The sequence below is a fragment of the Molossus molossus genome, unplaced genomic scaffold, assembly GCF_014108415.1.
Source record: "Molossus molossus isolate mMolMol1 unplaced genomic scaffold, mMolMol1.p scaffold_m16_p_12, whole genome shotgun sequence".
NCBI lineage: Eukaryota > Metazoa > Chordata > Mammalia > Chiroptera > Molossidae > Molossus > Molossus molossus.
In genome coordinates this window covers 51,147,142-51,171,147 of record NW_023425347.1, presented here as the reverse complement: position 1 = coordinate 51,171,147, position 24,006 = coordinate 51,147,142, and the positions used below count along the sequence as shown (strand labels likewise).

The window sequence follows — 24,006 nt, the reverse complement described above, 5'->3', positions numbered from 1 at the left end:
AGGGGGAGGAACTAAATGAAGGACATTGATGGAATAATTATAGGAGCAAAGCCCTGAAGGTAGAAGACGTGGGATTCACAGAATTCATGAAGGGTCACCTTTGAGAGGAACAGGAACACCACTCATTTTAATGAGAGGAAAGAAAGCAAATATGAGTACAGATGATGATGGTCGGTAGATCCTGAAAGATGTGATGAATATTGAAATTTGGTGTACATGATGGAGATCTCATTGTGTCCAAGCGATGCTGGAATCAATGAGCTGAGCGATGACAAGTGGCAAACTTGCAGTGAGCTGAGAGGGTGCATGAAACAAGGTTACAGAGGAATATAATTCACAAAAGGAGTTGAGGATCTTATATGTATAAATTAGCTGTATTTGTAAAGTTTCTTCTTGAAGTGGTAGGTAGTTGAGAAACAGATGCTGGAGCCAAGTTCTTCTAAAGTTGTATTAGCTTATATGGCTGGCCAGTGTGTTAGGTGTAGAAACTGACAAGGAGGAAACAGGTGAGAGAGCAAGTAAAGAAGAGAAGGAAGAAAGTGCAATAGATATGTGCTGAGCATCTGCCGCGTGCCTGGCACTTCATATGCACTGGCTTCCATGTTCTCAGAACAAATCTGACAAATAGGCTTTAGTATCCTCATTTTAAATCCAGGGATACCAGAGCACATGAGGCTAAAAAAAACAGCACAATCCTTAGAATACAAATGTAGGCCCATATTACTTCAAATCCCATGTTCTTTTCACTTTATCTGCAGGCAGATCTTCTGTAATTTGGCATAGGACTAGACTTGGGGATGAACACGGGGGAAAAGGGATGATAAGATGCTTATCCTAGAGAACTAGGAAAACGATGCTATTAAAAATATTTTTAAAGTGTCTATTCAGGCCCTTTGCCTAGGTTTTAATTGGGTTGTTTTTCTTCTTGGTGTTGAGTAGTATAAGTTCTTTATATAGTTTGGAAATTAACCCCTTATCTGATGTATCATTGGCAAACATCTTCTCCTATTCGGTGGGATCCCTTTTCATTTTGTTGCTGGTTTCCTTTGCTGTGCAGAAGCTTTTTAGTTTAATGTAGTCTCATTTGTTTCTTTTTTCCTTTGTTTCCTTTGCCTGAGGATAAATGGGGACTGAAAGAGACTTTGCTTGGGGCGATGGGCACACGCTGTAGTGTGCAGGTGATGTTTTCGAGTTGTATGTACACTTGAAACCTGTATGGTTTTGAGAACCAATGTCTCCCCAATAAATTGAAATTTTATATATATATATATATGTATATATGGAGAAAGAGAGAGAGAAACACATAACAAATTCTGTTTTAGTTGCACAATATGAGCATCCTCATAAAGACACCAAACATTAGTGAGATATCTGAAACTGAGCCTGATCAGATCAGGGCTGGCTTTACAAATCTATCTTTCATCCAGAAATTAGAAACAAGCGTAATGTTTTGTTTAGCCAGCCAGTTTTTAAAAAGTGCACTAATAGCCAACTTATAAAATATCATATTTTACAAAAAATAGTCTAGATTCCCATTCTTTAAAAAAATGGAAGATCCGGTTGGGTCCAAATGCGCCACTGGTAACAATCAGGCAGAATCAAGTATCACTGGGCTCTTGATGAAGCAGCTCTAGTCTGCCACCTGGGCGGCCCAAACAGTGAAGTTCCCTACCGAGCTCCCACAGGAAATTGTGTGTGCAGCCCAATGTGTACATTCATTAATCTTTTCATGAAAATGTATCTACTGTATGCCAGATACTTCACGAGTCACTGGGAAAATAGCGACTGAACAGACTTACATTGGACAGGTAATTGCATACAGCGTGCTGTCTTTTATGATAAGAGGGGAAGCAATCAGTGCTTTGGACACATTCAGTGGAGCATCCTAAGAAATGTCATTGCAATGAAGACTTAAGGATGAGTAAGAGTTCACTAGAAGAGAAGTGAGCAGTTTCCAGAGACAGTGCAAATGAGGCATATTTAAGGAACTAAAAGAAATGAGGTATTGCTTAGATACGTAGTGCAAGTGACAATGGAAGAAATGAGGCTGGAGAAATTACAGAGACCTTCCATGCTAAGATCAGAAGTGTGAATTTTATCTGAAATATGTGAAAATTCACTGGGTAGCAGCTAGATCAGATATGTATTTTAGAAAAATAGTTCTAGCTGCATTGAGAGTTGACACAAAAAGGTAAACCCAGAGGCAAAAAGGCTTGTAGAAATCTGTGAGAGGATGATGGCCTAGCCCAGGGTAGTGACCCTGAGGATGGAATGAAGGACACATTGGAGAGGCTTTTTGGAGGCAAAATGTACAGGATTTGGTCATTGGTTTGATATCTTGATTTGGGGGGGGAGCAAAATGAGTCATAGGTAACTCCCAGGTTTCCACTAGAGGGTGTTGAATAAACCAAAAGATGGGAGGTGTGGAATCTAGGACACCAGAGCTTGGTCCAGAGGTGAAGATAGCAAGTGAATATCTGTGGAAGCCAGGCAGGCATTACACTGAGACAGCAATCTGCCCAGACAGAGCCGGCTCCAGCAGGTGCAGGGATGTGTTCCTCCATGATAGAGTGTGGACCTAGCAATTTACCTTGATGTGCTTTAGCGTTCAGAAATATAATTGCTGGGCATTTGACAGAGCTGTTTTTGCATTTTGAAAAAATATTAAGAATAAATGTATAGAAAACTAGGCAAATAAAAAATACTGCACCCTGGCCAGTTTGGCTCAGTGGTTAGAGCGTCGACCTGCGGTCCCCAGAGACCCTGGTTTGGTTCCCGCTAAGGGCATGTACCTCAGTTGCAGTTTGTCCCCAGCCCTGGTTGGGTTGTGCGGGTGGCAACTACTCAATGTGTCCCTTTCACGTCGATGTTTCTCTCTCTCTCTCTCTCCCTCCCACTCTATCTGAACAAAATATCAAAAAATGTCCTCGGGTGAGGATAAAAAAAAAAAAAATACTGCAACTCCAGAAAAAAATTTTAAGAGTAAAATAATACCATAGTGTGTAAATAAACATTACTATCAGCATTAACTACTATAATAAAGAAATTTGGATGTAAGTATATCAGGAAGATGAAGGAAGATGGTGGGGGTAATGGTGAGAAATGACACAAGTTTTCACCTGCCATAATATGTAATACATATGCAATACCTATCATTTATAAAACAGAAATTAGTAATACATGTGTATTCTCTAGAAATATAGAAGAAAGCATAAGAAGTAATAGCCAAGCCCGGCCGATGGGTTGAGCACTGACCTATGCACCAAGAGGTCACCGGTTCGATTCCTGGTCAGAGCACGTGCCCAGGTTGTGGGCCCAATCCCCAGTGAGGGGCATGCAGGAGGCGATCAATTGGTGTTCTCTCTCATCGATGTCCCTATCTCGCTCTCACTCTCCCTTCCTCTCTCTCTAAAATCAATAAAGAAAAAAAAAAGAAAGAAATAATAGCCAAAATGTTGAAAGCATTTACCACTAGAAGAGGGATTGTGGGGTGCAAATGAGAGGACAAAAAGCTGATGTAATGCATTTTATAAAAATAAAAATTAATTTTAAATAAGAAAGAGAATTAAACTGGAAGAGAAAAGCTCCAAGTGTTAACCTTTTTATAGATCTGGCCAAGTCTGACCAAATTATGGTACCTCCTTTTGAAAATATTTCATAAGACACACTGATAAATATAAATATCCAGTGCTTGGGTGAATTATAAAGCATCATTTGATCCAATTAAATGACGTAAAAAGTTTAAAAGGTAAATGTATAAATGAGGTTACTGTTTATCCTATTCACTAATTCTCATAATACTGATTATCAGTTAACTGATTACTACACCTTTTAATGTTATTTATTTATTTATTTATTTATTTATTTTTATCCTCACCTGAGGACATTTTTCGATATTTTGTTCAGATAGAGGGAGAGAGAGAGAGAAACATCGATGTGAAAGCGACACATCGAGTGGCTGCCACCCACACGACCCAACCAGGGCTGGGGACAAACTGCAACCAAGGCACGTGCCCCTAGCGGGAACCGAACCCGGGTCTCTCCAGACCGCAGGCCAACGCTCTAACCGCTGAGCCAAACTGGCCAGGGCCCTTTTAATGTTATTTGTTTCATGACTCAGTCCTTAGTATGTGAGCTAGTTCTCCATCAGAGAGTGTTTTACTATCACAGCAATTCAGACTCACTTCTAGAATAAAATCAGCCTTCATGGAATTAATGGAAAATTATTATTTTAGAGTGCAAAAATTTTTTCTGAACTTGCTTCATTTTTCATTTGCTTGGTGTTCTATACATCTATCCTCTAAATTTCTAGAAAAAAAATTCTCTACAGTATTTATTATGGTACTCTAGACTCTAGGGATAATAGAGTCTAGAGAAATTCTCTAAAGGCTGATTTCATTCTAGAAGTGAGTCCAAATTGCTACATTATCAGAATGCCTTCTTTGGTATAGAACCACTTCATGATACAATTCTTGACCAGGGACTTCTGGGAAGTCCAGCCATCCTCAACTTGTTATGGGAACATAGGATTACTTCATCGTAATTATGAGGTTGACCTTCCATAGAAATGGCCTGTAGTCGCATGTAAAATCACCATCTAAACATTTGCTTTCAAAATTGTGCACTGATATATGAGGCCATGCGTTAGGAGCTACTATAGCATTCATGTGGTACATGGTTTTGGTTTTGTTTTTAAGAATGACAATTAAACTATTTCTAAGAGAGAAATGTGACTATGCTAGGGAATCAAATGCAAAATTCATCTGAATTGCAAAGAAAACAATCATGTTCTCTCTATTCTGTTAGAGGAACAGTGACAGAAGTTGAAGAGACCCTAGTCTAGACTTCAGAGAGAATAAACTTTCCTCATGTAATGAGAAGTGATGGGAAAGAAGAGAAGCAGAGGATATGAACAACGTAAACTCACACGCATTGCCTGCCAGCTAGTATTGCTTAACTGCAAAGGTCAGCTCCAGATTCCCACCAGGTCCTCCAGCTACTGGACGTGCGGTTGGAAGTGAAATGGCTCTGTAGTGGAAAGCAGTAGAGCTTTAGAATCTGGCATATTTGAATTTGAATCCCCGTTTGGGGAAGGTTCTCAGTCGCAATTTCTCTCCTGCTTAGAAGATACTGTCTACCTTGGAGATTGTTTTTGTCATCTACCGACCTCATGGTAATTCTTCATTGTTGTAGATTAAATAACATAATGCCTGCCAAAACACAAAATCTTCAACAAATGATGGCAATTATTAGGAGCTGCAGTACCATAAAGAACACCAAAATGCTGACTTTTTTCTATAAAATGAGGAATGGTAGTCCCACTTTACAAGAAGGAAGTTATTTTCTTTTCTAAATAGTGATATAAGGAGAGAGCCGATATTTCGCAGATATCCAGTCTTCCAAAACTTATGTGAAAATTATTTTTTAACAAAACCCTAGAAATATTTATGTTTTCCATACAAAGAGGCAGCTTGCTATTTCTATTTCTATAATGAGCCTAAAACTTAATAACTGAGTTAAACCTTGACCAGACATTAGTGGGAATACCAATATTCTCTCTCTTTTTCCTGCTTTTTGATTTCCTGGTAACAATATAGCCTTCCTATTCATTTTTCATTTTGGCGTGTGTGTGTGTGTGTGTGTGTGTGTGTGTGTGCTATTTATTGCCTAGAGTTACATTTTCTATTTTCTTTACATTTTAAATGGATAAATTAAATATTTGTTCTCTTTTTTTGAAGTGGCAATAAAGGTTAATTATGTTGAATACAACTCCCATGGCCCTTAATTGTCTTTATTCTGTCTCTCAGTGGCCTTTAGTACAAATAAAGATTCTCTTTATCCGTTCAAAATAATTGAGAATAGACTACATGAGAGCTTGGAATATACGCTCACCACGTGCATTTCTCATGAACGTTGATGACGATTGCTCTGTCATCCTCAGGGAAGGTCCACCTGCCTCAGAGCTGGGCCGAGTCGCAGGAGCCATGGAGAGGGCCTGGGCCAGCAGGGCGGGTGAGGGGTGCCGACACTGAGAAGAACAGGGACCGGGCCAGTGACATTGTCGAATGGAATAGGAAGGCCAAGTAAGGCAAAAACTAGACGACCCATGAGACTGGGCAGGGGAGTTTCATTTGGGACGTTTACAATAACAACTTTAGGGAAAGGAGGTGAGAGCGTCCTCATCTTCCTGTTCTTTCTCAGTTGTCACCTCCATCCATCCTCATGTGCTCAGCCACCTCCCTGAAGACTTAAAAATCTATTTTGCCAGCCAAGCCCCATTTCTGTTCTTAGATGTGTACATTCTTTCTGGATGTACGTGAATATTCCACTCAGCAAGTCTAATTTCCCCTTTGAAACCTGTCTCTTGTCCCACATTCTCTGTCTCAGTCGGGTGACCATCCAATGGTCAAGTCCTGTCAATGGTGCCATCTCTTTCTTTTTCTTTTCTTTTTTTTCTTTTCTTTATTGCTTTTACAGAGAGAGGAAGGGAGAGGAAGAGAGAGAGAAAAACATCGATGAGAGAGAACATCGATTGGCCGCCTCCTGCATGCCCCCCCACTGGGGATTGAGCCCACAACCCGGGCATGTACCCTGACCGGGAATCGAACTGCCGACCTCTTGGTGCATGGGTCAACACTCAACCCCTGAGCCACACCGGCCAGGCTGCCACCTCTTTCTTTAATCCCACCTCTCCACTGTCTGAACAGAGCCTTTGTAAGGCCCTCACCCATCTCTTAGCAGACTAATGGAATAGTCTCCTTATTGATATGAACCCGCCTACCCACATTTATTCTTCACACATCCACCAGTGATATTTCCAAATGTAATTATGACCAGGCCGTAATCTTGGTTCAGGCTGTTTCATGTCTCCTCTTCAATTCACAGGGGGGTAGCCCTGGCCGGTTTGGTTCAGCGGTTAGAGCGTCGGCCTGCAGTCCAGAGAGACCCGGGTTCGGTTCCCGCTAAGGGCACGTACCTCGGTTGCAGTTTGTCCCCGGCCCTGGTTGGTTGTGTGGGTGGCAGCCACTCGATGTGTTCCTTTCACATCGATGTTTCTCTCTCTCTCTCCCTTCCTCTCTCTCCCTCCCACTCTACCTGAACAAAAAATGGAAAAATGTCCTCGGGTGAGGATAAAAAACAAAACAAAAAAAAAAACAAAACAATTCACAGGGGGGCAAAGCATGCAGCTGAGGCCTCCCGTTGCCTGGCCGCAGCCTACCTCTCCAACGCCTTGCTTGTGTTCTCACACAAAGGATTCTGAAGACACAGACTCTTGCCTCTAAGCTCAGGCTGTGTCCTCTGTCTCATCTGCTGCTGTAAGATTCAGCTCAGCCGTCACCTCCTCCCACAGTTTCCATTCTTCTCTCCCCGGCACAGTTATTTAACTCTTCTCTATGCCTCCACGTGCCCACGTGTGCGTCTCTACAGCAGCACTCAGCGGGCCCATGGCGACTGTTCTTTCAGTACATATTTGTGGAATGCCTGTTGTGTTCCATGGAAACAGAGTTGGAGAAGGAAGACACCAGAATATGAGACTTTGTGTCTTTCTAATCTCTAAACTAGGACAATGTTTGACCCTGGCCAGTTTGGTTCAGCAGTTAGAGCGTTGGCCTGTGGTCCGGAGAGACCTGGGTTCGGTTCCCGCTAAGGGCACGTACCTCAGTTGCAGTTTGTCCCCGGCCCTGGTTGGGTCGTGTGGATGGCAGCCACTCGATGTGTCCCTTTCACGTCCATGTTTCTCTCTCTTGCGCTCTCCCTCCCACTCTATCTGAACAAAGTATCAAAGAAATGTCCTCGGGTGAGGATAAAAAAATAAATAAAATAAACTAGGACAACGTTCAGTTCAAAGTTAGGGTCTCACTGTGTATTTATTGCATAAATAATTATACTATGATTTTGTAAAAGTGGATTATAAAAATATGTGTGCAAGATCATATGAAAGGACAGTAGAGAGACAGCTAATCACGCTTGCTGGGTGGTCAGGGAAGTCTCCCTGGCAGAAATGCATTGTTAGAGATAAGACTAGAACATGACCTAATCGGGCTTTTTAAATGATAAGTTGAGACTTAGAGAAGACTTATGGAACTTGCTCCATAGCAGGTGGCTAGTTAAATGTGAGGTCAGAATTCAAAAATAGGTTTGTTTGATTCCAAAGTGTATAATTTTTCCATTATGACTAGATGTAGATATCAGATCCAGCTACACCATGAGCCATCTTCTCTTTGGTCTACTGACCTAGTCGAGAATGTATTCTAGTATCGCCCTGGCTGGTGGCTCAGAAGGCTGGAGCATTGTCCTGTATACCAAAAGGTTGCAGATTCGATTTGCAATCAGGACACACCCCCAGGTTGCAAGTTTGATGTCTGGTTGGGGAGAGTACAGGAGGCAACCAACTGATGTTTCTCACATCAATGTTTCTTTCTCCCTTCCTCACCCTTTTAAAATGAATAAGAACACATCCTTGGGTGAGGATTAATGAAAATAGAAATATTTTAAAAACAAATACTAGTATGAAAGTCTTGATTAATGCTATTCAACCCAATTGTTCACACACCATATTGATTACTCTCTATAGATAAAGCTAATATCTTTATAAATTACCAAAATTTTACCAACTAATAGTTACTAAAAAAGCAACAACAGGAAACCCAAGACAACTGTGCGTACACACAGACATACCACTTGTCTTAAATATAGCAGAGTTATCAAGAATTTGCCCCAAATTACTAGCAAAAATGAAAATTAAAAACATTTAAAGTTGTGGCTCAGTTGGTGTGGGTTTGATCCCTGGTAGGGGACATGCTGGAGGCCGCTGTTCCATGTTCTGCTCCCACATCAGTGTTTCTCTCCCTCTCTCCCTTCTTTGCTCTCTAAAAATCAATAAAAACGAGTCTTCAAAAAAAAAAAAGTAAAGCTGTGCTTTGATAATTCAGCTTTCACTTTTTCCTATCTTCTTGGTGTTGTTAGCTTGCTCCCATCAAATAAAGTAATGATGAATATGTAACTTAGGGAACATTTTCATTTAAAAATTTTAAAATGCAACTGTTAGCAGGAAGAATGCGTATGGTAAAGTGTTATGCCTTGTATATTGAAACCAACAGCTGTTATCCCAATATAACAGATATATTCCCTTCCTTCTAAGACAATGACAAATGCTAAAATAACTCTGCGGTCCCAAAGGAGGGGGGGAAATGATTCAGAAGTGCCTTTGTACAAATTGTTGCTGAAAAGATCTGTATTTTAAAACAACAGCAGTGATATTTATTGTTTCCTAGGATAAAATGCCTGGGTGTTTATTGTACTTGCCACCTATCCGCAGGGAAGAACAGAGCTCATCTCTGCAGCACATTCGATATTGCTAAAATGCACTAGCGGGGTTTCTGAGTGCTCCTTTCCTGCAGCTGCAATCTTATGTGACGCTACCAGCACTTGTCCAGCTCCACACCTCCCACACCCGCCTGCAGCTCCTCCACTGCTGAGACCTCGAAGTGCTGTTGGACCACAAAACCTTCCCTTCTTTGCCCATCTGCTGCTGGTGCCAAGTCTTAATGATTTCTCCTCCCAGTGTGTCTCCTTCCTCAGCCCTCCTGACAGTGCCTTAACTAAGACCCTCATTATTTTTCATCTGAATATTCACTAAGTTCTGCTCACGGGTGCCAGTTGTTACTCAGAAGCAAAAATCTGAGTCAGTTGCTTCCCTACTTACGAACATTTCAGGGGTGGGTGTGAGCGGGAGGGGGCGGTGCAGACTAGTCTGGAAGGCAAATTCACATGTCAGATTCTCCAGGTTAAGGGCAAGTTCTAAGAAGGTTTCTTTGGGAATAAAATGCACTATGCAAAGCATGTTTTAATAGTATTTTTACATGGTATTCTCTTTTATATTTGTGTATGCATAACTGTTGACTGTATACTCGTGGAAGGGGATATCATTCATCTTTGGATCTGTTACCAGGATCACTGAGTAGATGCTTAAGAGATAGTAATAAACACAAGCAGTCAGAAAGGAAGGGAAATGGCAAAGAAAGAAGGGGAGAAGATCCCTACCGGTGTGGCTCAGAGGTTGAGTGTCGACCCATGCACCAAAAGGTCGCTGGTTCAATTCCCAGTCTGGACACATGCCCAGATTGTGGGCCCGATCCCCAGTGGGGGGGCATGCAGGAGGCAACCAATTAATGTTCTCGCTCATCGATGTTTCTCTTTCTTTCTTTCTAAAAATCAATGAAGAAAAAAAATTTTTTTAAAGAAGGTAAGAAGAAAGAGAAAGAGGAGGAAGGAAAGGAAAAAAGGAAAAAAAAAGAGTAAATGGATGTCATCATTAGAAGCTTACAATATCACCAAGTGCATATATAAAACCATATTTATTGTTTTTAAACTGACTCTTTTCTTACTAAAGATGATTACCAATACTTGTATTAAATTGAAGAATTGTAGAACATTTTATTATAATATGTGCAAAATAATCATTTCTTTGAAATGGCTTTCAAACAAGCTTGGAAACACTATAGCTTGCACCTTTCAAAGGGATGCAAAGGAAGAGCTGCTATGTAGCCAGCCACTCAGTGATGTCAGCTCCTCAGACAGTCAGCCCCTTCTCCCTGGTGGAACCCACTCGTGCAGGCGTATGGCGTCAATAACCCTCTCATTGAATATGTATGATTTTATATGAAACTTCTCAGGAAAACAGTTTACCTTCTTAAAATTCACAAGCAACTAATACTTTTTTATTTGTGGTACAAAAATAAACAGCTTATTTCTGATTTTTTTTTCTAGGGAACTCTTAATATACAGTTATTCACATTCATGACGTTTTTACTGTGTCCTTGATTTTCCAAGCCGGAGTGTAAAGGTGATAATAAAATGCTAATTCAAGTTATAATCGTTTGCATTTGTATAACACTTCAGGGTGAGCAAAGTGCTAAAACATATACTGTCATTTAACTCTAATGCAGGCCCTTGCTGTCAATAGTCATTGGATTTAAAACTTCTTCCCTAATCCCCCTGGGACCATTAGGATGGACTCCAGGTTCCCCATCTCATTCACTCTCTCTACCAGGCAGCCTGCAACTGTCGTTATTTGTCACTGTTATCTTTCCAAAGCCGAGTCTGACAGTGCAGAGGGAGCAATGTGCTGCCATGAAAATGGCTTGTATCAGACAAAACTGCATGTGGGTGGGGGCATTGCAAAGGTTAACTTCCTGAGTTTTCTGGGCTACAGAGTAGGGATAATAATACCCTTCCTTGCAACATTGTTGCAAGAAATAAAGATGATATATTTTAAAATCAAGTTTAGTGCCTTGCACATATACACTAAACACTCCAACAAATGGCCACTATCTTATGCCCTGCATAAGAATATTCATGAGCCTACTATTTACGGAGAAAGTACCGAGTGTCAGGCATTGCACTGTACCTTGAAGATGCCACAGTGCCTAGAGAGGCTTACAGTCTAATAATCCCCAAACAGGGACGTCCAGGCTGCAATAGGGATAAATAGATGCAGAATGCTCTGAAAGTAACAGGTGGAGCATGTGACCCGGTCTCCAGCTGTGATCTGAAAGTTGGAGAGTGCTGAGCTTAGAGAAGCAGGTAGAAAGGAGGTGGGAGGGGAGGGGAGGAGGGTGTGGGAAAAAGCTTCAGCCGGAAGCCTGGGATTTACAACGGCAGGCAGAGCGTGGTGAGTGCTGAAACTGGCAGCTGCTGAGTGTGGCTGGAGATGTGGTGACGCAGGACAGTGGTGGGGCAGGGAGAGGAAGGAACGGGACTGTGGAATGACAAGAGGAGAAACTGGAGAGATGGAGGGCATTGGAAGCCACATTAAGAAATTTGAATGTTGTCCTGAAGAGAGCAGAGAACCACTGAAAAAGTATAAGCAGGAGATGGACCTGACCACGTTTGTGTTTTTAGATGTGACATTTCATGACCCATCTCAGGCGTCCTTAACCTGGTCCACATAGCCATGCATGGGCTTCTTGTGATTTGCAAGGTCCTTGAAATTGAACACAAGTGTGTATGTAGGTATGTATGTGTGTATAAATTTGACTACTATAAATATCTTCTTTTTTTTTTTTTATCCTCACCCAAGGACATTTTTTTGCATTTATCTTCAGATAGAGCGGGAGGGAGAGAGGGGGGAAGAGAGAGAGGGAAACATCAATGTGAGAGAGACACATCGACTGGTTGCAACCCACACAACCCCCACTGGGGCCAGGGACAAACGGCAACCAATGTACGTGCCCTTAGCGGGAACTGAACTCGGGACTGTCTGGTCTGCAAGCCAATGCACTAACCGCTGAGCCAAACATGCCCGGGCTATAAATATCTTCTTATTGAAAGATAACATAAACAAAATGGAATATTGAGTCATATATTGAGACAACTGTCAAAAGTTATTATCCAGAAAATGACAGTGTTCCCAATGAATAAAACAAGAAAAAATGTTCAGTTTTATCAGTAATTTGGTAATTTGTTACCATTTTACATACCACAAATTGGATAAAAATTAAATAGTCTAAAAAGATTGAATTTTGGAAATAGTATGAAGAAATAAAGATTGTTATCCTTATTGTTGGGAATGTAAATTGTTAAAATTACATTGAAAAAATATTCCATTTTTTTGTAAATCTGAACATATGCCTACCTCGTCAAAAAAGTTTTTGTATAGCCCTGGCCAGTTTGGCTCAGCGGTTAGAGCGTTGGCCTGCGGTCTGGAGAGACCCGGGTTCGGTTCCCACTAAGGGCTTGTGCCTCGGTTGCAGTTTGTCCCCGGCCCTGGTTGGGTCGTGTGGGTGGCAACCACTCGATGTGTTCCTTTCACATCGATGTTTCTCTCTCTCTCTCTCTCCCTCCCACTCTATCTGAACAAAATATCGAAAAAAAATGTCCTCGGGTGAGGATAAAAAAAAAAAAAAAAGTTTTTGTATATAAGCACACTAGCAGATGTATGTTGAGAATATTTTTTTGTACATGCCCCTAGCAGGAACCGAACCCAAGACTCTCTGGTCCCCAGGCCGACATTCCAACTGCTCAGCCAAACTGTCCTGGGCTGTAAGAATATTCTTAGCAGCATTGTTCATATTAGAAAAAATTAAAGTTTATGAACATTAGAAATTAAAAGAAAATTGTGTTCTATGAAGCATAAAGCAGTAAAAATGAATGGATTTTGTACATCAGCACAGAATAATGCTAACAACATAATATTGAATGAAAAAGTCAACTTGCAAAAGAAAGCTACAGTATTATTCCATTCATAGAAAGATAAACAGACAAATCTACATATATATATTTTTAAGATCGCTAGACCTGTGGTAAACATATAAAGAAAAATGAGGGAATTTTATTAATTTCAGACATCAGTTGCCTCTCAGCAGATGGGACAGGACAAAGGGACATGATTGGGAAAGACAGAAAGATGCTTTCTTAAATTGAATGAAGGAGTATGGGTCTTTGTTTTATAACCAAATTTTAGAAGAACATATATATTATATACACTCTTGTATTTGTGTATTTCACCATAAAAATTTTAAAAGATGAAAACAATCATAGGATACATGCAGTGACCCACAAAAGACCACGTCACAGTCCCTGGGGAGACGCCCTCTTTATCGTTTCTTCCCTCCACATTCTGTTACTTTTATTCTGTCTTAAGCTGCATGCTCACTGCGTTCCTTTTCACCCCTTCGTCGTTTCTAATGTGAGCATGTCCAGCTAGTTTACTCCCACTTACTCTAGCTATATCCGGCCATTGTAATGTAATATTTTATTATCACTTGGTTGTATTTCTTAACTTCCACTATAATTTTTTTCTCTGACCCAAGTTATTAAATATAAGTTTATATAGATCTAAATATACAAGCCTTTAAAGTTACCTTTGCTTAATAATGTAAAACTTAATTGCTTTATGGTCCAAGAATGTGGTCTTTTTATCACTTTTTTTGAAGTTCCCTGAGACTGCCTTTATGTCTAATACATAGTTACTTGCTCATTTTTCATATGTACTTTTTTTAAAAGTGATCATAGGAGGTAACTCAGTTATACATGTCTACTAGGACAAGCATGTGGCCATCAATTCTTCTATAGCTTTTATTCTACTTTTGTCCATTTTTAATCAATTATTGGGAGATATGTCTTAAAATATCCTGTTTTGACAGTAGATTTGTAATATATACTTGTAGATATGTAGATATGCCAAATTTTTCTTCAAATATTTTAAAGCTATGATACTAGGTGCATACACATTTAGATTTATTATATATTCCTGGTGAGCAGAAGTCTTAATTAACATATAGTCACTCTCTCTAGTAATGCATTTTGCTTTAAGTCAGTATTGCTACATAAAATTTTAAAAATTAATTTTGCTAGTTTTATCATGTTTTTCCCTTGGGTTTTGGGTATGTCACTGGTAATAGGATATAGTTTAATTACTTTTCATTTTAATCCACTCCAATAGTCTTTGTTTTTTAATTGAAGAGATTAATTCATATTTATTAATGGCAACTATTGGTATATTTGCATTAATTTATTCCACACTATTCTTCATTTTTATCTGCTTTGCTTCTAAGTATTTACTTGTTTTTCAATTATATTTAGTAAAAGTTTTTTCTCTTTATCTTATTTTATTTATTTTGCCTCTACCTACTAGGGAATTATATACCTTATAACTATTTCTTTAGTTGTTACCATAAAAATTTTAATATGTACATTTAATTTTAATATAAAGTTAATAAGTATCTTTACCCTCCTCTCAAACAATGCAAGAAGACTCTGAGAATAATACATATGTATTTGTTGTTCAGAATTTTAGTTCTACATTACCTAAATTACGATATTATCGACATATATATATATATATATAAGTTTAAAGTGTACAGTATGATAACTAAATACATGTATATGCTGCACAATAATTACCACAAAAGGTAATAAGACATCAATAAGATACCACAGGTCCATCTCTTTCTCTCTCACACATTTTTTCCTTCCTACCCTTCCCTCTTTCTTTCTCTTTTTTTACTTTTATTTTTTTAATCCTCACCCAAGGACACTTCTTCCATTTGTCTTTAGATAGAGTGGGAGGGAGAGAAAGGGAAAGAGAGAAACAAACATCTACGTGAGAGAGACACATTGATTGGTTGCCTCCCACACGACCCGACCAGAGCCAGGGACAAATCATAACCAAGGTACATGCCCTTGGCTGGAATCAAACCCACAACTCTTTGGTCCACAGGTCGATGCTCTAACCACTGAGCCAAATCAGCCAGGGCTTTATCTTTCATCTCATGTAATTCAGAGTCAAAACTGAGAAAGGCATGCATTCCCCATTGATTCCCTTTGCAAGGCTGTTTTTCACATAGACCCCAGCTTTATATGGAGTGGTCTCTAAGCCAGTGTCCCACTCTGTTCAGACCCCAGGCAGATTTCTATCCTTCCACTTGCAAAACAAACAAACAAACAAAAAAACCCAGCTTTATCCATCAAGGACCAATAGATCCCACCAAAGCAAAAGCTAAACACAGACCTATTAACTCTATGTGTAACTATCTTGTTATTCTGGAATTTGAGGAGTTCCTGTACTTTACAGCCAGAGCTCAACTATTCATCAGACGAGTGTGTGTGTGTGTGTGTGTGTGCGCGCGCGCACGCGTGGTTGCACTGAAAACTTTTTTTTTGACAATTTAGTCCACCACACTGCTGAAAACAGAAATTGGCAATATCTTTTATTTTTCATTTTCAGTGCTAAATGTAGACCATAGCATATAATTGGTATATAAATTTATTTTAAATGCATGTACATGTTGTAGACTCAGAGCATTCACTCCAAGATCTAGGTGTCCTCATACATCAAGCAAATATCTGAAACTAGTTTGAGATATACATATTTTGAATTGGGAGTATCTTCGATGCTACAAGAAAGGTGCATTGTTATCCCTCTTTGGACTCCTGCTTACTTATGCTGGCTTTGGGGTGATCTATTTTTCATCACCTCTTCGGGGAATACTTTCATGAATCAACCCCACCACCATCATGAACATAATCTGGTACAAATATCCTACCTGTATGTTTTGACCATATCTGATATTGACCTTGGCATAGTTTTTTCACTCTATATTTAATATATTGTCTAAATATTAACTTGGAAGCAGTCTGAGCTCAGTTTGTTGTTCACTTCGTCTGGTCCTCTCTGTGTCCCTTGCACTTGGCAGAGTGTCCAGCTTGTAGCAGGTATCAATGAATGGTTTTCCATGAATGAATGCATAATTCCTTTCAGAATATACATTTTTGGCTCCAAATATGTTTTTATTTCCAACTTTCAGGTCTTTCTCTTTTTGTCAGTTCTCTTACAAAACACCTACCCATTCCTTTCTTGAATCAGTAATTTAAATTGCAGTGCTCTTCACGGACCAATTCTGTCAGAGCTAAATTGCTGCTGCCCTAAGCCCCAGAAAAAGAATTTTAGTACATATGTTTTAAGACTCAAAATAATTTCATTGTTTTTGAAATGTGAAATATCAATAGCAAATGAAAGGCAGCATGACTATCACCATTAATAGTCTTATTCTAGCTATTAATTATATTTGCTAGCTTATACTATATTGAAGAATTATGGCTATTTCATAATCATCCTTGACTTCATTTTCTTTCAAAGCTTGAATCTTGAAAGAATCATTAAAACATTTTTAAAATTTTCTTTCCAGTTTACAGACATCATGACTCATATTCAAAAGTTCACTTTATAAAATTAGATTCCACTGAGATTGTTTAACTCTCTGAAACTTTCAATCCGGTTAAGTACCACTTTCAGCTGGAACTTAACACTTTCCTCATCTTCCCTCTACTTATCTGAGTATTTTTAAAATATATTTATTAAACACACACTATGTACAAGACCCTGTGCTGGTGATTTTGGTATACACAAAGAGGAAACAGGTTGCTACTAAGATAAATTAGATATAACTTCTACCTTTAAAGACCTCATTATATAAAAAGTAAGAAATGGATTAATTATATAGGTGTGGCTCTGTAGCTGTGAATATAAATATTAATAATAACTAACAGTTATCAACTCTTACTCTGTGCCAGTCACAGTTTTACATGTTCACAAGTAATTCATTTCATCAGATCAAGGCCATTGATTATAAGACATACCACAGTTGTAGGAGCTCTAAGAAACACTCCTTAAAAATTGTAACTTACTCTTGATTGTGAGATGCATCCCAAATATCAAAGATGTTAATATGTGAAAAAAAATGCAGAACTAAGAATTGATGAAATAGAGGAACTCATTCCATGTTCTCAATAACACTTCAAGTTAGAAAATGTTATTGTTCCCATTTTACAGATGAGGAAATTGACAGGGTTCAGAGACATTAAGCAAACTGCCCAAGACCATACAGCTAGTAAGTATATGAGTGGAAACTGAACTCACACCAGCCTGATTTTAAATGCCATGCTCTTGGCCCCTGTGCCAGCGAGGTCTTGGATTTTCTATGGAACAGGGGTGTTCAGGAGCTTCCACATCTTTTGTTCTCAACATGGTTTCATTTAAAGTTGGAGAAGAATACAAGAATATCTTTGAATTCCTGAGAGAAATTGATAATTTAGTTGAGATGATGAGACTTAAATTTCAAAAAAAGAAAACCCTCTGTTTTGAAAATTATTTGTCTAAATTTGGCATAATATAGCTACAATAGTCAGACTGAATCTATGAATTTATGACATCAAACCTATGAATTTATAATGTTACATTGCATGTAGATGTAATGATCCTTACAGGATATAAACTGGACAAAAATTTAGTTAAGTTTTACCATGAGTGTAGACATTTGTTTTTCTATTTTTTAAGGGAAAATTGGCAGTTAATAGAGTTATCTATCAAACTTTCGTTTTTAACTTTTATGAAGAAACAGCAGCAACATTTCTGTAGAGCATATTGAAATTCTGGTACTACATGAAGTATTGCAAATAATCTTTGTAAGGAGCCACAAATGACTAACCAAAGGCAAGAAAATATATATTTCATCTTAAGTAACAACCAGTACAATCTATTTTTTAGAAAACTAATGAGTTAAGAAATAACTACTATGTGTTACATTGTTTCTGCCTATAAATAACTAATTACATGTAAGAACAAGCTGTAGTTAAATGTACTCTGGGCCAATTGCATCGTCATGGATACCAGAAACTTCATCTGTGGAAATTTAGCAAAACAGAATTAGAAATGTCAAACAGAAAGGATCTCATTAGGATAATTCTTCCAGAAATGAATAAAAATTCTGTCCCAGCTGTTCCTATCTTGAGTAGTCAAGATGAGATGGACATAGCTAAAAAATCTTGTTTCTCAAAATATGGTCCTGTACACACATACACCAGAATAATCCGATCACTAGAGTGCTGGTTAAAATATAGATGTTGACCTTCATCCCAGACCCACTGTATCAGTAAATCTTTGGATAGAGCTTAGAATTCGCCTTTTAAACAAGCACCCCCACCCACCAGTGATTGTAAGCATGCTGGATTTGAGAACCATTGCTTTAGCATTCAGCGTTTCCCCGACTCCTACTTTGGACTGATGGCACAAATTAACCAGTCACTAGAAGTTTCTTTCGCCAAATATCAAAGGTTCAATGTTTCATTTACTAAATCTTTATGAGCAGTGTGTGGGGGAGACACAAAAGAAATGTGAACTCAAATGTGTACCAATCTTGCATGTCATATAAACAACTATTCAACATGATGAAATTGAAGTACTACTCTCGGAAATCAAATATAGTGGCAGGAAAAGAGAACTGAATCCATCTTAGTAGCTGTGGGAATAGGAAGGGACAGCTCCAGAAATTCTGTCAAAGAAGAAAATCTAAAGGGTCAGTGGCAAATTGAACAGTAATGGTACACAGAAGAGGAAAAAGTAATGCCTTGGTTTTTGAGTCTGTGTAGCAGAGAGTAGTGAGGCACTAACGTGGAAATAGAAAAGAGTCTGAAAACAATTGCTAGTATGGGGTGGAGGAGGGTGAGTTTGTAGCTGGCCCTTTCACGACCACATTTATAAAGATGAATTGCATTTTGCTACTGAGTTCGCGTATGAATGGATTTACTCAAACGGAGATCTAATGAATCATTCTTTTTTTTACAGCAATTGTTCAACTGTCAAGCTCTACGAAAACTAAGTATTCCTGATAATGACCTTTCAAATCTGCCAACCACTATTGCTAGTTTAGTTAACCTTAAAGAACTCGACATCAGTAAAAATGGTAAGATTTCATCTGATCTCTAAATAATTTTTTGTTTACTGAAAATATGCTTTAATGTTCTCTCTTAACAGATGATATCACACTTTTTCTTTGATTTTGTTGCAACTCTAATTTTATTGAAAAGTTTAACCTTAATTTGTAAATCAAAGACAGAAAACTTCTCTTCCCTTCTCTTCCTGGTGTGCCTGATTTCCCTGTGCATTCAGATGTTATTTACTCTTTTTAAAAATATTTTACTACCTTTATACTGTTTTCGCATTCTCAGAATTTGGTGGAGGACCAGGGGTATTTTATGTAAAAATAAAAAACATAGATTTTTTTTTAAGACATCATAATCTACTAGAGATATGCTTGATATTAAATACAGTGCTTATAACTAACAGCGTGATCTTGTGAACTTCAAAATTTGTCAAGAAGATAACATACGTTAAATGTTCTTAATACACATGCACACACGGTAAAAAAACAAAAGAGGAGAAACATAAAACCAACAAGGGAATACAAGGAAACTCTGGGAGGTGGAGATGTCTATTAACTTGATTGTGGTAATGGTAACATTGGAGTTGGCTTATGTCCAAACTCATCAAATTGTACATATTAAATACACGCAGTTCTTTGTGTATCAATTATACCTCAATGAAGCCATTAACAAAAGAAAAAGAAAAAAGGGAAAAAATTAATTGAAGTTTCCTAACACAATAGAAATTAGGTAAAATTGGCTTGACATTCTAGGTAAACAGGGATCTAAATTTAATCTGGTTTGTTAAGGACCACAAGGAAAGTCTCTTGATCACATTAACTACGACATTTCTAAGAAATCCTGGACCACCCTGTTTAATATTAAGATATTACTATTGTTATTCCCTAAAAGCAGACCTTATTTCTCTTTCCAGTTTTATTTTCTTAATAACGTGTATGAGAAACTGACATACTAAATATATACTATATATTTACATAATATATGCAATGTCTGGACTCCTCTTACTAGAAGTGAAATTCAGTGATGTCTCAATTTTGTTGGTTTTGTTACTGGTGTATCTGTATTGCCTACCATAGTGTGTGGCACATTGTAGGAAGCTCAACAAATAGTTATTGAATGAATTCACGAATGACAGGTTCTTCTGGGTGAACATGGAATACTTGTTGACATGTACCAGTGTGAATTGTTTGAAAGATTTCTTCAGTGTAAGTCAATGAGAGTCATAGAGAAGTTTAATGTCACTGGGGAGATAACACTAATAGCTATAAATAATCAGCCAATATCATAAAACACTATACAATAAAAGGCTTAATTATACAGCACACATTACAATTGCAAATTCTTAGAGAATAGCAAGATTAATTAAGGCTGCTTTATCACTAGGGAAGAGTTCAAGTAAAGAATGTAGCCTGAGGATTTCCCTGGAGTTCAGTCACATCTGGATAAAGGAGAGCATTTCATTTGAAAGAATCAACAAGAATATAAATGGGACACACACACATTCTTCTATACTAACGTTTAGGGGGTTTTCAGGAAAACAGTTATATAAGATCTGTCACGCCCAATCGGTGTGGCTCAGTGGTTGAGCATCGACCCATGCACCAAGAGGTCACCGGTGCGATTCCCGGTCAGGGCACATGCCCAGGTTGTCAGCCAAATCCCCAGTGGGAGGCATGCAGGAGGCAGCTGATCGATGTTCTCTCTCATCGATGTTTCTATCTCTCTCTCCCTGTCCCTTCCTTTCTCTCTCAAATCAATAAAGAAAATTTTTTTAAATAAAACAAATAAATAAATAAATAAATAAATAAATAAATAAATAAATAAATAAATAAATAAAAGGTCTGCCACATGCAGACCTAGAGAATAGAACCAGACTTAGGCCCATTGGAAGATGACTAATTTTTGTTCTTTTAAGATTAGATCTACAGGCCCCATATTTATATGGGTTGGCATTTCTGTACCTTATTAACCATCAGTACTGCTTATTTATTTAAATACATTCACACTTCAAATGCTATTTTTAAATTACAATTTCTGAGAAATAGAGTAAAGCCAGATCTGCCGCCTCCCTTGGCCTTCGGGAAGGTTTGGCTGGAGAGTCCAACTAAGTAAAATCTACCTTAAGGAGGATCTGAAAACATTTCATCACCAACTATAAGTACAAAACTCCTGATAAATATGAGATTGGAAGGAACATATGTCTGTGAGCATCCTTAGAAGTCCTTGTGAGTTTGATTTAGGGACTTTTATCTATGTGTATGGTCTCTACATTCTGGAAATATTTATGCAAAAAGACATGCAAGACAGGCCAGGCCCTCTGCACAGTTAGTATAGAGCAAGGTCAGGTGAGTGTGACGATGAATGAGTTTTGGCTAGAAGTTACACAAACAGGAAAAGATTGTAACACATCACCCCTTTCAGAAATCATATCTAAAAAAGCTGTCACTGAATCACGTGGCAGACACCTTGACAGTTATTTAAGGAGCACAGTACACCCTTTGGGACTCTGCAACAGAAAATAAGTGAAATGTCAGCATCACAGTTAACAAGGTTGGAATAGCCCTGGTGGAAAAGAGTCAAGACATGAGAAGATACCATGAGAGCACACCAATGTCAGTATTGGTATTAAGAGACAGGAAATAGAATGTTTATTTTTAGACAGACTCATTGAAGTACTACTCAGTCTGGTAAAAATGTGCCTGACATGTGCTTGAAGTTGGTGAATGACTCCCTATGATGCACTCATTCATCTGCAAGCTGAGTTTAAACCTGATCTTGGTTGTCTGTGTGGCCTCCAATCCCTACTTTCCATTTTCAAGTCTTCCATCTGCCATCTGATTCACAGTTTGTCCTCCTATCTCTCAAAGATACTATTTTATAATAAAACCTTTAAATTAGTGAACTACTGTGTGCAGAAAAGTATCTACATAATTTGTGTGAAGAGTTTTCATCTACCTCACCCACCGTACCTCCAGCTAACCTTTCTCCCTTCCTTTTCATCCTCAGGCAATTCCCAAAGGCATCAGCTATTCACTTGTGACATAAGGAACTATGTTTTTTTCTCTGCTCAAAATATTCCTTCCTCCCCTCTGCTGCCCCTCATTAACCAGGGTCTTCTTCACTTTTAAAAAGACATTCCAGATCTCATTTATTCTGGGAAATTGTCCTGACACCCTGTACTCAAAGAGAAATCATCTCTCCTTCCCCTGTTATATCTTTGTATGGTTTTGCTTTGAACTTATCTCACTTTGTAATTTAATATCTATATATCCCTATTTATTTGACTAGATTGTGAAACTCTTGAAACCAGGGACTGTTTTATTCACCTCTCTATTTGAAGCCACTGACACAATACCCGGCATACATAGTAGTGCTCAATAAATGTTTGGCAGGTTAATAACATCGTACAGAAACATTCTTTTAAAATATACAATGTGTATTTAAACAGGGTAGGCAAAAGTAGGTTTACAGTTGTGCATATGGAAAATAATACAAGAATTAATCAATAATAATAATACAAGAATAAACTGTATTTTGTATACTCATAGTTGTGGACCTACTTTTGCCCCTCCCAGTATTATATTACCTAAGCGACCTTACATAGGCTAGGGTCCTCACCTCTTACACTAAGGATATGCTACGTGTTGTGACTGAATGCATAGAAATGACACTACAGTAAATAATAAGGAACCACTAAAATCATCTTTAACCTGCCATACAGTGATATTTTTAATATCATTGGTCCTTGGGATAATGACTACTTCATGTCAAACTGTGACCTCTCCCTTGAGTGTTAGGTTGACATAGCCAACTGCATGCTGAACATAGCTATAATATGTTCCACAAACACCCCCACATATACTATATTTGAAACCAAACTCACCTGCCTGGCTGGTGTGACTCAGTGGTTGAGCACCGACTCATGCACCAAGAGGTCACTGGTTTGATAACTGGTCAGGGAACATGCCCAGGTTGTGGGCCAAATCCCCATTGGGGGGGCATGCAGGAGGTGGTCAATCAATGTTCCCTCTCATTGACGTTTCTATCTCTCCCTCTCCCTTCCTCTGTCTCTAAAAAAAAAAAAAACTAATAAAGAAAAAATAATAATAAAATCAAACTCATCACCCACCCCAGTCTGCTTTTTCCCTGTTATCCAGTTCTCTGTTAATGTTACTATTATCCACACAGGCACTCGGTGCAAAAATCCATTCTCTCTCTGACTACCATATGCAGCTACCAAGTTCTTCCGAATATACCTTCTAAATATGTCAGATCTGTTCTCTTCTCTCCAGTCCCATACAATCTTAATTTAGTCTCTTTTTCCTAGACTCCTTAAACTGCCTTCTAGTAGGTCTCCCCATGTCCATTGTCAGCACCATTCCCAAACCCATCCTCCACAAAGTAGCTTTAACAATCTGTCTAAATTGTAAATATTCCTAGGTTACATTTACTTAAAATTCTTTGGTTGACCGAAGGTAGAGTGTGGGCTCCCTAACACAGCATTGAAAGTCCCCACAATTGACCTCCACCTACACATTTATTCCATCTGCCCAAATCAACAGAGATGATTTGAACTTTTTTTTTTTTTTTTACATTTTTGCATTTATCTTTAGATAGAGCAAGAGGGAGAGAGGGGGGAAGAGAGAAACAGAAACATTGATGTGAGAGAGACACATTGAGTGGTTGCCACCCACACGACTCCAGCCGGGGCCGGGGACAAACTGCAACTGAGGCACGTGCCCTTAGTGGGAACTGAACCCACGACTCTCTGGTCCACAGGCT

At 38.6% G+C, this 24,006-nt stretch overlaps 1 protein-coding gene across 3 annotated transcripts in view; it reads left to right on the top strand.

Annotated features, from left to right (window-relative positions):
- LRRC7 (leucine rich repeat containing 7) overlaps positions 1 to 24,006 on the top strand; it is a 460,161-nt gene that overhangs the window by 175,453 nt on the left and 260,702 nt on the right. For all 3 annotated transcript variants that reach the window (XM_036256050.1, XM_036256051.1, XM_036256052.1), the window contains one exon: positions 19,127 to 19,244. In XM_036256050.1, coding sequence (XP_036111943.1) covers positions 19,127 to 19,244 — 118 coding nt within the window. The remainder of the gene's footprint in view (positions 1 to 19,126; positions 19,245 to 24,006) is intronic.